We start from the raw sequence: 14,280 nt of genomic DNA on the forward strand, positions 1-14,280 counted from the left end.
ACAAGCGATTGCTTTAGTGATTGCGCCTCCCCATAGTGTGGAGGGGATCGCTAGGTGTTATAGCAGCAGTCTCCTTCACTAATGAGCAGACGACTGTTGTGTTGAAACGCTTCGATCCCAACAATCAAAATGCTTATCTGAAGGTGTAATACATTGACTGTCACAGTGATGGTCTGTCCGAGACCAGGGAGAGTCCTCTTGTAGTGACTGAACTATTAGGATCACACTGTTAATTGCAATGGTGATCTGTGGGCATCTTTATCTAGACCTGTCAAGAGAACCATAGAGCTTTCATACTAATTTTATACCTACTACTATAAAGGAGGACTACCCTTTAAAGGAGTTGGCCACCTTTTGGCAAACTCCCTCCTGGCCAGATCTTCAAAGGGGAAGCATACTTAACTGCGGCCCACCACTGGGATGCCGGCTCCTTCACTCCCTTCTTGGTGCTCCAGCACACGAATGTGTGTGCCCCATGCCTATCCGTGTGCATGCCATTCACCCAAAAAACACCCCAAGACCAGGATCGTGGCACTAGCCCTGATAAATCGTGAGTACCTGCAGCAGTCACGGAATAACAAAGATGTTAACATTTTACATTGCCCCATCTTAGGCTACTTTCACACTAGCGTTCGATCGGATCCGTTCTGAACGGATCCGATCATAATAATGCAGACGGAGGCTCCGTTCAGAACGGATCCGTCTGCATTATTTTAGCATATAACAGCTAAGTGTGAAAATAGCCTCGTACGGATCCGTCCAGACTTTCAATGTAAAGTCAATGGGGGACGGATCCGCCTGAAGATTGAGCCATATTGTGGCATCTTCAAACGGATCCGTCCCCATTGACTTACATTGTAAGTCTGGACGGATCCGCACGCCTCCGCACGGCCAGGCGGACACCCGAACGCTGCAAGCAGCGTTCAGCTGTCCGCGCGGAGCGGAGGCTGAACGCCGCCAGACTGATGCAGTCTGAGCGGATCCGCTCCATTCAGACTGCATCAGGGCTGGACGGCTACGTTCGGGTCCGCTCGTGAGCCCCTTCAAACGGAGCTCACGAGCAGACCGACGAACGCTAGTGTGAAAGTAGCCTTAGTCATACACAACCTAAAGAGCAAAATATACAGATCCCTTCTCTAGCACTACTTGTTACACATTGCAATAATAGTGATTATTATCAAAGAGGAATATCTAATGAACAGTAGAGTCAAATTATTATGACTACCAGCCAATATCCAGAGTAAGCGCTGTGTACAGCATGGACAGCAGCTAGATGGGCTGGGAGTGACTCAAGGTACTGGTAAGTTGTCACAGGTATCATGCCGACTGTAGCAAATCCCACAGCTGCTGGGGGGGCTGACTCCTGTGCTTCTGACAGACCGAAAATGCTCACCGACAGTGGCCCAAAAAAAAAAAAAAAAAAAAAAAAAAAAAAAAAAAGTATTTCAGGGGCCGATGGCAGCACAATAGTTAGTTGTGCCGCTATTTGCAACTTCGCCCAGCTCACTCGAGGCCTAAATTTTTGGGCGTGGAAGGGGCAGCCCCGGTACATTTACCATGTTCTATGCCCGTCTCAGGCGTAGAGAAAGGTCTGAATGTAAGACAGTAAGGAAGTGGTCTTACATTTACAACTGGCGCTGGATGCGCTTCTTCATAACTTCGGTGGATCCACCACCAACACAAGGCCTTTATTAAAACTAGCGTCTAAAAATGCTGGTCTTAAATGTGGCCCTTTTTCAGTCACTTTTCAGACATGTCCCTTTACTGTAGAGGCAACAAACGGACCTCCTGGTTCTGATAAACCCCCGGGCATTACAACTAATTTTCTGATTAACTACAAGTAGGGTCAGATGTTCAGTCCGGGGTAATAAAGCACCAATATTATACCTGTCTAAAAACAGCCTTAGTTAAACACATTATGTTGGTTTTAGGAATTTATCATTTTTAATTAGGATTACAGGGGCAAATGATATCACAATTCCCAATACCAGCATGCCAAAGGACTGTAACCCCTGTGTTTTATAGGTCATTACTTATAAGGCTACTTCCACACTTGCAGCAGAGGACTCCGGCAGGCAGTTCATTACCGGAACTGCCTGCTGTATTCGGCAATCCGGACACAAACAGATGACGTTTGTCAGACGGATCCGGATGCAGATCCGTCTGACAAATGCAATACCGGATCCGTCTTTCCAGTTGTCATCCAGAAAAAGATTCTTTTTTTACATTTAAGTATTTGTATTCCCCGAGGATCAGTTCTGCAGCATCCCCCCCAAGTGCAGAAAAACTTGGGTTTCCCAAGGCATCAGAAAATGTGACACGATATTCTAAAGGTGGATTTACACAGCACGATATTCAGGCAGATTATAGAGAACAACCGTTCCTACGAACGCTCGTTCCCGTCAATCTGCCACCAATCACCCAACGAACGAGCAAAACGCTTGTTCATCGGGTGAGGCTACTTTCACATCTGTGTTTTTTGAGATGGGGCAGAAGGTCTAAAACAAAAAAACTGAATATTTAAACCGGTCCCCATTGACTTACATTGTTTTAGTGATGGACCCACTTTGTTCCGTTCCGATGACAGGACACAAAACCACTGCTTGCTGCAAACATACCCAGTTCACAATACATTGGACCTAAACTGAACCATTTTGAGATCCTTTGCTGGACCTCAAAACCAGAAACCCAAATTGCTGATGTAAAAGTAGCCTGACCCAGTTTGTGCAGGCACCTAAATTCTTGTTTCTGTCTGAACAGCGATCTACTGCCGAGAAACAGTGCAGCTCTACGAGGACGAGTGATCGCATTAGCGACCCCTCGTCTTCATACTGTGAAGGAGAGTGCTGCATGTGAATGCACTGCTCTCCTTCACTGAGCAAGCAGCCAACTGCCGGGAAGGAAGCAATAGGCTGCTCCTCGGGCCGTGTAAACACCGGTCTGACACCCGACCACCCCACCCGATTGAAGGGGCTGCCCTGGGCACAGCTCCGTACAGTCTGTAGTGGCGGTGTCTGGTACTGCAGAGCAGGCCTATTTTGCTAAGAGCTGTAGCATACTTTTTGGACGGTCAGGAGGCACACTTGTGGTTCATGGTGTAAAAGTCAATTTTTCCTCTATATTTATACACTTTAATAGCTTTCTTAGCGCACAATATCTTAAAAATTATCTGAATGTAGAAAACTTCTAAAAATCCAAATTGCACCAAATAATGAATTCATATACAAGGTGGGTTCTAATATACAGAGAGGAACCAGACAAAACACTTTCTGGATCCATATCATAAATGTACCATTAAGGGTCCATTCACACTTCCGCAAAATGGGTCCACATCCATTCTGCAATTTTGCAGACCCATTAATTTTCAACGGGGCCGGAATGTGCTGTCTGCATTCGCACTTCCGGATCCACAAAAAAAATTAAAAAAAAAAAAAAAAAAAATAGATATAGAACATGTCCTACTCTTGTCTGCAATTGCAGACAAGAAAAGGCATTTTCTATGAGAGTGCCGGCGATGTGCGATCCGCAAAACACATAAGGACGTGTGAATGAACCATTAACGAGCAAAGGACAGAGGGACACTTGGGAGAAGTTATGGCTAGAAAGAAAAATAAATAAAACTCAGCATCTTATTTCATACTCCTCCTTGGCTGAAAACATTATTGTTTTTACTACATAGAGCCCAGAAGTATGAAATGTCACACGAGGTGACATTTTATCAGAAGCACACACCAACACATACCAGCCAGGTCTATGCCATAAAGACACTCGGCATAAGACCGACTCCTCATCTACAGGTATGTTCTCACCAGGTGCATTCCTATGCATTCGCACTGAACATACAGTACGCACTAGGGTTGGGCAAGTATTCAAATTATTGGCTTTATAAGCCTATTTTTAGGAAAATCATCCCACTGAATACCAGTCTTTGCAGCCCAGGCCATTAACAGAGCCTGAAGAGACCCGGCACAGGACACAGGGGAACACCACTAAGGCTAAAATGCACACGATCAGAATTGCGTGCAGAAAATCCGCAATAGGTCATGTAAATTGTATTCTATGAGAAATTGAAATTCTCATACACACTATGTGGATTTTGGCCTACATTGTGGATTTTAAAATCCACAGCATGTCAATTTATTTTAGTGTTTACTGTCCAGATTCTCTATTCACTTCAATGGGGACGATAAAATCCGCACCAACTGATGCGGATTGACCGCACGGATTTCCCTACAAACATCTGCAGATTGTCAGCACATAAATCCTGAACTTCTTGCGTCCCTTGTATAACGGACATGAGCAGAGCCTTCCCAGCTGCACCACCTCATAAGTTTAGCAGTCTGCAACGCGAAGATCCGCAGAACCTGCATAGACTGTATGAATGCCGCCAGTTTTCACCTCCTCTAGAAATGTCCCATCAATGTCAGCAAAACAAACAAGAAAAGGAAATGTTATGGCTTTCTTGCGGGGGGGGGGGGGGGGGGGTTGCAGAACAGACATACAGATGCGGCCCTGTTAAAATGATCACTTTTTTGTGGCCCCATTGAAATTAATGAATCCACAAAGAACAGGGTAAGGGTCCATTCAAACGTCCGCAAAATGGGACCGCAATTTTGCGGAACAGGTGCAGACCCATTCATTTTCAATGGGGCCGGAATGTGCTGTCCGCGCCCACAGTTGCAGATCCACAAAAAAAAAAAAATGTCCTATTCTTGTCCTCAATTGCAGACAAGAAAAGGCATTTTCTATGGGTGTATCGGCGATGTGCGGTCCACATTTTGCGGACCGCACATTGCCGGTGTCCATGTTTTGCGGATCCGCAAAAAACATACGGACGTATGAATGGACCCTAATGTGCATGGGGCCTTATTGACACCGCATGCAGCATACATTGTTTCTATGGCAGAGCTGGACCAGGCCTCAGTTCTAGGGCAGCGTGCAGTCCACAACTGGAAGTGGACAGAGCAGCAGCCACAGGCCTCAGGGCAGTAGAGGGCAGGTTCTTTGTGTCTTGGGCATGGTTTATAGTTAAAGGGGGTATTCCCATCCGAGACAATAGCGGCATATGGCTAGGATATATTCCCATTGTCTGATATAAGTGCGGGTCCCAGAGGTGGGACCTGCACCTATCGAGAAGGAAGCAGGGAAAGTGGTGGCTGGAGGATCTTGGGCTTCCCCGGGTCCAGCCACCACCTGGCGCTCTGGCCATAGATATGAATGGTTGCGCACCACGCTTGCACGGCCACAATATGGTTTTTGCGCGACCACGATATGTTTTTTTAAAACGGCCCTTTAGACAGGAATGAACCTGGTAAAAAAAAGAAAACACTTTGCTGATCCACTTGCACTCACATGAACACTGACTCCACACACTGGGGGCAGTAGGACCTAAAAGACATAACGTCATCACACTGGGAGCGCAGGTCCTACTGTATCCAGCGAGGAGCACGTGTTCCGTCACATAAAAGCGGGTGAGCGTGTGTAAAATTATAGATACAAAACCGCCGTTAAAGACGTATACACAGGCCAGAAAACAGATGCACACACTGATGCAAAGAGGCCATGGAAAATTCAGAGCGCCCATTTTTTTCACTGTGGCAGACACGCAAGCGAGTTGAACGAGAGAGGCACGCTGTGTGTGACAATGTCTCATCCTGACCTGTGCTCCTCTGAGAGGATTGAAGAGCACTATGATTTATACTGACATAATGTCGCCAGTGTAATTCAGTAGATACAGGTCTGGCAGGGACACACAGCATTATAAATTGTAATGCTGTCAGAGGAGCACAGGTCAGGACGAGAAATCACACACAGCGCGTTTCCTACATGTTCCTTTAACCCCTTAGTGACCACCCATACGTGTTTTTACGGCAGTCACTAAAGGCCTTAGGCTGGGCCGCCACTTTTTTTTACGACTGCCCAGTCTAAACTCTGGCTCTCACATGTAATGTGCTGACAGAGGGAGCAGACTCCCTCTGTGTCGACCATCGGCACCCCGCAAATGCGATCGCAGGGTGTTGATGTGTGTGAAGGCTGCCTGACAGAATTGCTAATCTATTCTTAATTGCCACCGAAAAAAAAACTTAAGCGATCAAAAAGCGCCATTTACTCCAAAATGATACTAATAAAAAACACAAGTCGTCCCAAAAAAAAACAAAGAAAAAAAAAAAAACCACCCCCACAGGACTCCATAGAAAATAAAATAAAGCGTTTTATTGCAAAAAGGTAGTAAGTAAATATATATTTATCACTAATTGTACTGACCCAGAAAATAAAGATGTTATTTATACAGAAAAATGAATGCTGTAAATTGTAAAATGTATAACGTAAAAACGCAGTGGCAGTATTGCCATCTCCCTCCCAGAAAAAGTAAATAAACGTTAATCAGAAAGTTGTGTACCCCAAAACGGTGCCATTAAAAACCACAATTTGTCCTGCAAAAAACAAGCCCTCATAAAGCTATATATACGGGGAAAAAAAAAAAAAAAAAAAAATTATAGTTCTTGGAACGAGACGATGAAAAAAAGAAAACTGCTTGGTCAGCGAGACACAAACAGGCCGATCACAGAGGTTGTCCGGGAATACACCAGTTCCGGCAGCCCACCTCCCCTACTGACGGGATCGTACTTACCTGCTCCACCACAGCTTAGGCTCCCACTTCATCTTCCGGTCCGGGGTTTGTTTTCTTCCTTGCTTGGCAGGAACCAGCGCAGAAGAATGGAGCGGTGGGGAGCAGGTAAGTACAATCCCGTCAGTAGGGGAGGCCGCCGGAACCTGTTAGGAATTACATATTGCTGGACAACCCTAACCCCTTAGTGACCACGCATTCCAAGAACTATAACTTTTGTCCCCGTCCCCCCATCAATGTACTTGTATGAGGTCTTATTTTTTTGCAGGAAACGTTCTAGTTTTAATGCACCATTTTGGGTACATGTAATGATTATAGCCAGCTTTGTTTACGTCAGTAGAAAGGCGTATTAGCGGGCACTAAGGGACTGTCTCCATTCAGCAAATGACATTCATCATGTACATGACGTTAAGGGGTATTCCGCATGGCAGAAATTATCCCCTTTTCACAGGTCAGAACAAAACTATTAGATCGGTGAGGGTCCTACCGCTGGGACCCCCACAGATCAGTACTCTCCGCTGCTCCCCTGAAAAGAACAGTGCTGCCGGTCGCACATGCGTGTGGCCGCTCCATTTATTTCTATGGGAATTCCATAAATAGCGGAGCGCTGTACTGTGCCATTTCCGGAAATGCCATAGAAATTAATGGAGCGGCCGTGAGCATGTACAGACGTGGACAAAATTGTTGGTACCCTTTGGTCAATGAAAGAAAGTCACAATGGTCACAGAAATAACTTTAATCTGACAAAAGTAATAATAAATTAAAATTCTATAAATGTTAACCAATGAAAGTCAGACATTGTTTTTCAACCATGCTTCAACAGAATTATGTAAAAAAATAAACTCATGAAACAGGCATGGACAAAAATGATGGTACCCCTAGAAAACACAGAACATAATGTGACCAAAGGGACATGTTAATTCAAGGTGTGTCCACTAATTAGCATCACAGGTGTCTACAACCTTGTAATCAGCCATTGGGCCTATATATATGGCTCCAGGTAATCACTGTGTTGTTTGGTGATATGGTGTGTACCACACTCGACATGGACCAGAGGAAGCAAAGGAAAGAGCTGTCTCAAGAGATCAGAAAGAAAATTATAGACAAGCATGTTAAAGGTAAAGGCTATAAGACCATCTCCAAGCAACTAGATGTTCCTGTGAGTACAGTTGCACATATTATTCATAAGTTTAAGATCCATGGGACTGTAGCCAACCTCCCTGGACGTGGCCGCAGGAGGAAAATTGATGACAAATCTAAGAGACGGATAATCCGAATGGTAACAAAAGAGCCTAGAAAGACTTCTAAAGAGATTCAAGGTGAACTTCATGCTCAAGGAACATCAGTGTCAGATCGCACCATCCGTCGTTGTTTGAGCCAAAGTGGACTACATGGGAGACGACCAAGGAGGACACCATTGTTGAAAACGAATCATAAAAAAGCAAGACTGGAATATGCCAAACTACATGTTGACAAGCCACAAAGCTTCTGGGAGAATGTCCTGTGGACAGATGACAAAAATCGAAGTTTTTGCCAAGGCACATCAGCTGTATGTTCACAGACGAAAAAAAAAAGCATATCAAGAAAAGAACACTGTCCCTACTGTGAAACATGGAGGAGGCTCTGTTATGTTCTGGGGCTGCTTTGCTGCGTCTGGCACAGGGTGTCTTGAATCTGTGCAGGGTACAATGAAATCTCAAGACTATCAAGGAATTCTAGAGAGAAATGTACTAGCCAGTGTCAGAAAGCTTGGTCTCAGTCGCAGGTCATGGGTCTTGCAACAGGACAATGACCCAAAACACACCGCTAAAAACACCCAAGAATGGCTAAGAGGAAAAAATTGGACTATTCTAAAGTGGCCTTCTATGAGCCCTGACCTCAATCCTATTGAGCATCTTTGGAAGGAGCTGAAACATGCAGTCTGGAAAAGGCACCCTTCAAACCGGACACAACTGGAGCAGTTTGCTCATGAGGAGTGGGCCAAAATACCTGCTGAGAGGTGCAGATGTCTCATTGACAGTTACAGGAAGCGTTTGATTGCAGTGATTGCCTCAAAAGGTTGCGCAACAAAATATTAAGTTAGGGGTACCATCATTTTTGTCCATGCCTGTTTCATGAGTTTATTTTTTTACATAATTCTGTTGAAGCATGGTTGAAAAACAATGTCTGACTTTCATTGGTTAACATTTATAGAATTTTAATTTATTATTACTTTTGTCAGATTAAAGTTATTTCTGTGACCATTGTGACTTTTTCTTTCATTGACCAAAGGGTACCAACAATTTTGTCCACGTCTGTACAACCAGCCGCTCCGGTCATTGGAGCTGCAGGGAGTACGGGGCCCCTGTTCTCGTGATCAGTGGGGGTCCCAGCAGTAGGATCCGCACCGATCTAATGGTTATCTGCTATACTGTGGATGGGGATAACTTTTACCAAGCGAACACCCCTTTAATAAAGGCACTTACTAATGTATTGTGATTGTCCATATTGCTTCCTTTGCTGGCTTGACTAATTTTTTCAATCGCAATATAAACTGCTGATATCCAGGGGTTACGACCACCCTGCCATCCATCAAGGAAGCAATATGGACAATCACAATACATCAGTAACTGCCTTGTATTAAAGGGGTTGTCTGGGTTCAGAGCTGAGCCCGGACATATCCCCATTGTCACCCAGGCAGCCCCCCCAGATATGAGCATCAGGGGATTTTACACTCTCCTTTGCCCATGTACTGAATTGCACAGGGCTAAGGCTTTTTCGGGAGATCAGGTGACGTACCGGGCTCTCCATGGGAATGCTAGGCGGTGTCACCGGGAACACTGCTAGGCAGAAGCCTCCGCCTAGCAGTGCAAAAACAAAAAAAAATCCCTTGCCCTGCGCAACACCGTGGACGTGCTCCGATGCCCATATCAGAGGGGCTGGAGGGGTGAAACAGGGATAAACAGGGATATGTCAGGGCTACCCTCTGAACAACCCCTTTAACTTTCTCTACGTGATAAACGCTATTGGCTGAGGTGAGACAACCGCTTTAAAGGGAACCTGTCACCAGGATTTGGGGTATAGAGCTGAGGACATGGGTTGCTAGATGGCCGCTAGCACATCCGCAATACCCAGTCCCCATAGCTCTGTGTGCTTTTATTGGGTAAAAAAAAACTATTTGATACATATGCAAATTAACCTGAGATGAGTCCTGTCCCTGACTCGTCTCACGTACAGGATTCATCTCAGGTTAATTTGCATACGTATCAAATAGTTTTTTTTACCCAATAAAAGCACACAGAGCTATGGGGACTGGGTATTGCGGATGTGCTAGCGGCTATCTAGCAACCCATGTCCTCAGCTCTATACACAAAATCCAGGTGACAGGTTCCCTTTAAGCCACTAGGGGTCAGCTCTGGTGGAGGTCCCTCTAGGGAGAACAATAGGATCGGGCATGTTGAAATCTAACCTGCCATCAGGAGAGGGTGAGGACACCACACACGGTGGACAGTAGTCTAGTGTGAACGGTGGATTTCTCCATCCTATAAGATTCGGCACAGACTCCACCGGAGGTCACCCCCGGGGAATGTACAGCCGGGCAGGTCAATCTCCATATGGAAATATAATGCGTTATGTGGATGAGTTGCATCCTGTTCACACCGGAGATCCGACCCGTGGACACCGATAGCCTCCAGCTCCCACGCAGGAGGCCTCATGCCCAGCGCCGCGGCCCTCCCGCCCTGGACTGCCACACTCCGGTAACTAGCAGCCTCTCTGCTGGATATCACGACGGGCACATATAGAGAGCAGGCTGTGGTGACAAGAGTCGCCATTTGTCCCCCCCCCGAGTAATGGCGCAGCGCCGGTCAGCTGCGGTTACCTGAGGATATTGTGAGCCTCCATGCTGCGGTTTTGGTTGCTGGAGCACACCACAGCTACACGGAGCGGTGTGGACGGCATTGTGACGGTGGTATGAGGGCGCCAAGCCCGGTAACACCCGTGGACTAGGAGGAGGGAAGGCTTACACCGGAGCCGCTGACAGTAGATGGCGGCACTTCCGCCTGCTGCCCGACACCACAGGAACTAAAATGGCGCCCGGGCGGGGAAGTGACGTCACGCACGGCCTTGTGTGGGCGGCTGCGGTGACGAGGAAGGATGAGGTAATGTGGGAGTCCCCGGTGTGGTGCAACGAGTCACGCCACCTGTTGTCTACAACTACGACTCCCAACATGTTTAACTACAGCAGTTATGGCGGTTCTCACTCCTAGAAACAGAATCATTTTTATAACTTGGCGACACCCGGGTCTTATGTTGTGTCTTCTGTTACTTCATTTTTTTATTTTATTCATTTTTACAAATGTTGTAATCTGTGTGGAGGAAAAGAACAAAAACTTGTAAGGAATACAACAAGCCTGTAATAATAATTCCTTTTACCTCAGGGAAACAATGGCCGCCTATTGAATTCAGTAAGGAATGCTTTCCCGTGGTGATAACTTTAAAACGCTTTGACTTATCCAGCTCATTCTGAGATTGTTTTATCGTCACATATTGTTCTTCATGACACTGGTAAAACTGAGTCAAAAATTTCCTTTTTTATTTATTAAAAAATACAAAATTTACCAAAAATTTGGAAAAAATTAGCAAATTTACCAATTTTAATTTCTCTACTTTTATAATAGATAGTAATACCACCAAAAATAGTTATTACTTTACATTCCTCATATGTCTACTTCATGTTTGGATCATTTTGGGAATTACATTTTATTTTTTGGGGACGTTACAAAGCTTAGACGTTTAGAAGCAAATCTTGAAACATTTCAGAAAATTTCCAAAACCCACTTTTTAAGGACCAGTTCAGGTCTGAAGTCACTTTGCGAGGCTTACATAATAGAAACCACCCAAAACTGACCCAATTCTAGAAATTACACCCCTCAAGGTTTTCAAAACTGGTTTTACAAACTTTGTTAACCCTTTAGGTGTTATTCAAGAATTAATGGAAAATGGAGATGAAATTTCAGAATTTTACTTTTTTGGCAGATTTTCCATTTTAATCAATTTTTTCCACTAACAAAGCAAGGGTTAACAGCCAAACAAAACTCAATATTTATTACCCTGATTCTGTAGTTTACAGAAACACCCCACTGTTATGGGAGCACTGTGGATATCACTGTTTTGGAGGATCTGTGGATGTCACTGTTATGGGGTCACTCTAGATGTTATCTACAGTTCCCCACAACAGTGCCATCCATATTCCCCTATAACAGTGCCATACACAGTGCCCTTTGTGTCTTCCACAGTGCCACCAAAGTGCTCACATGTGCCATCCACAGTTCCCATGTGCCATCCATAGTGCCCCTAATGACATCCACAGTGCTCCCAAAGTGCCATCCACATTGCCCACAAGGGAACCCATGTGCTATCCACAGTGTCCATGTGCCATCAATAGTGCCCCTAATGACATCCACAGTGCCCACAAGGGCATCCATGTGCCATCCACAGCTCCCCCAATGACCTCCACAGAGGCTGATCGCTATGCTGTCACTCATGTACAGCGCACTGTACATGAGTCAGTACAGGCTTCACATGAAGCCTCTACACTCAGAGGACGGCCGGGTGGTCCCAGCGCATGCGCAGTAGTGTGTAAGCTATGGGTCCGACGAAGGCCGTCAGGAGGCGGTGACGTCAGTGATGATGTTCCGTCTCTTGCGTCAGGCAGGAAAAAAAGAAGAAGACTTGAAAATGCTTCAGGAGCGGTCACGTGACCGTGAAGAGAATCATAGGAAGTGCTGCGCTGTGGAGGGTAAGTATTGGTGTAATAACCTTCCCTCCACAGGTAATGAAGATGGGTAATTTTCAAGTAGGGGCCGGAGAACCCCTTTAATGCTGTGTAAATGCTGTTAAGCACAGCTCAGGCAAGACAAGCAAACAGTCTTTCATCGGGCAGTCGGCATCTTTTAGCACAGGGGTAGGCAACCTCCGGCACGCCAGCTGTTGTGAAACTACAACTCCTAGCATGCATACTTGCTCTGCTCTTCTAAGAACTGACATAGAAATGAATGGAGCATGCTGGGAATTGTAGTTTCACAACAGCTGGAGTGCCGGAGGATACTGACCCCTGTTTTAGTATGATTAAAAAGCCTTGTTTGTCGGTGGCACATCGTGCTGTGTAATCCCAATCTGCTGCCGGCAAACAACTAGTCAGTATGGGGACGAGAGATGGCATTAGCGATCGCTTGTCCCTATACAGAGGAGGAGATCGCCGCATGTAATGGCAGAGGTCTTCTCTGCTAGTGAGCAGGCAATTCACGGAAAGTAACGCTTCCTTCCTGACAATCTCCTGCTCCATCTGCGGGTGTAATAGGGCCCTAAGCCCCCAGAGCTTGTTTGACCCAATACAAAAGTCATGCTCGCTTGGTCCCTGCCGCTGTGGTCCTCCTCCTGGACTTCATTCAGCCATCTTCTGATCCTCGGGTGGTTTAGTTCTGGCCAGGCTGCAGTTGGGGTCAGGAGCATGGCCGCAGCCGATGACTGGCCTCAGTGGTGATTGTCCTTAGCAACCAATCAGAGCTCAGCTTTCATTTTTTCATAGCCCTGTAGGAACTGAAAGCTGAGCTCTGATTGGTTGTTATGAGTAACTAAGACTGATTGACTATTAGGCAGTTTGATTTGGACAATGTAATTTAATACTTAACGCAGAGTTGCTACTTACCCAACCGAAGTGGTCCATATGAAACGGAAAAATATCTTGGACGAGGGAGTTGTAGACAGGTCCAACTTGTACAGTGGGGCAAGATAGGTAGGCAGGGACAACAGAAGTAGTTGTCTTCAATACTGTAGTGCACAGCACAAAACACCGCCCCAGCAGAAGCAAATAGCACAGTGCAGCACAAAATACTGCCACCTTCACCTCATCCTGAGGTCAGCGATACAGTAGAGTTCAGAAGGGGACCTGCGGCAGTAGGCCAGGTGCATAAGTACCCGATGTTCCTAGCATTAATTAACGCTTTAAAGGTAACCTGTCATCAATTTGATGCTGAACTCACAGAGGACAGCATTAAGTAGTGGCAGACGACCTGATTTCAGCCGTGTGTCACTTATGAGCTAAAAGTAAGTGTTTGTCAAGAACCAGCATCATAATCATTGTAGCACAGGCCTTGAAAAGAGTCCAATCTACCTGAGAAGAGTCAGACTTAGGGCTCATGCACTTGACCGTTTGCCCTCAGAGACACACGGTCCGTGAGCGGGCCATATGTCCCGAAATGCCATACATCATGCGCACGGTAGCACATAGCATCATGGGTTACTATGAGGCTGTGCGCATCGGGCCACCCGCAGGACTATTGTCCCACACTCATATGATATTATAGCCCTGCGGGCGGCTTGATGCTCACAGCATCATAGTAACCTATGATGCTGTGCACTACCGTGCGCACAATGTATGCCGCTCCAGGACATATGGCCTGCTCACGGACCGTATATCTCGGAGGGCATACGGTCGTGTGCATGAGCCCTAAGTCTGACTCTTCTCAGGTAGATTGGACTCTTTTCAAGGCCTGTGCTGCAATGATTATGATGCTGGTTCTTGACAACCACTTACTTTTAGCTCATGAGTGACACACCGCTGAAATTAGCATGTCTGTCACTACTTTATGGTGCTCTGAATGAGGGCAGCA

General features: G+C 45.9%; 1 protein-coding gene across 1 annotated transcript in view; it reads right to left on the reverse strand.

Annotated features, from left to right (window-relative positions):
* Positions 1–10,702, reverse strand: part of SSU72 (SSU72 homolog, RNA polymerase II CTD phosphatase) — a 73,179-nt gene extending 62,477 nt beyond the window's left edge. The window contains exon 1 of the mRNA XM_044281914.1: positions 10,488–10,702. Within this exon, the coding sequence (XP_044137849.1) occupies positions 10,488–10,567 (80 nt within the window). The 5' untranslated portion in view covers positions 10,568–10,702. The remainder of the gene's footprint in view (positions 1–10,487) is intronic.
* Positions 10,703–14,280: the final 3,578 nt, after the last annotated feature.

Source organism: Bufo gargarizans, chromosome 2 (genome assembly GCF_014858855.1).
Source record: "Bufo gargarizans isolate SCDJY-AF-19 chromosome 2, ASM1485885v1, whole genome shotgun sequence".
NCBI lineage: Eukaryota > Metazoa > Chordata > Amphibia > Anura > Bufonidae > Bufo > Bufo gargarizans.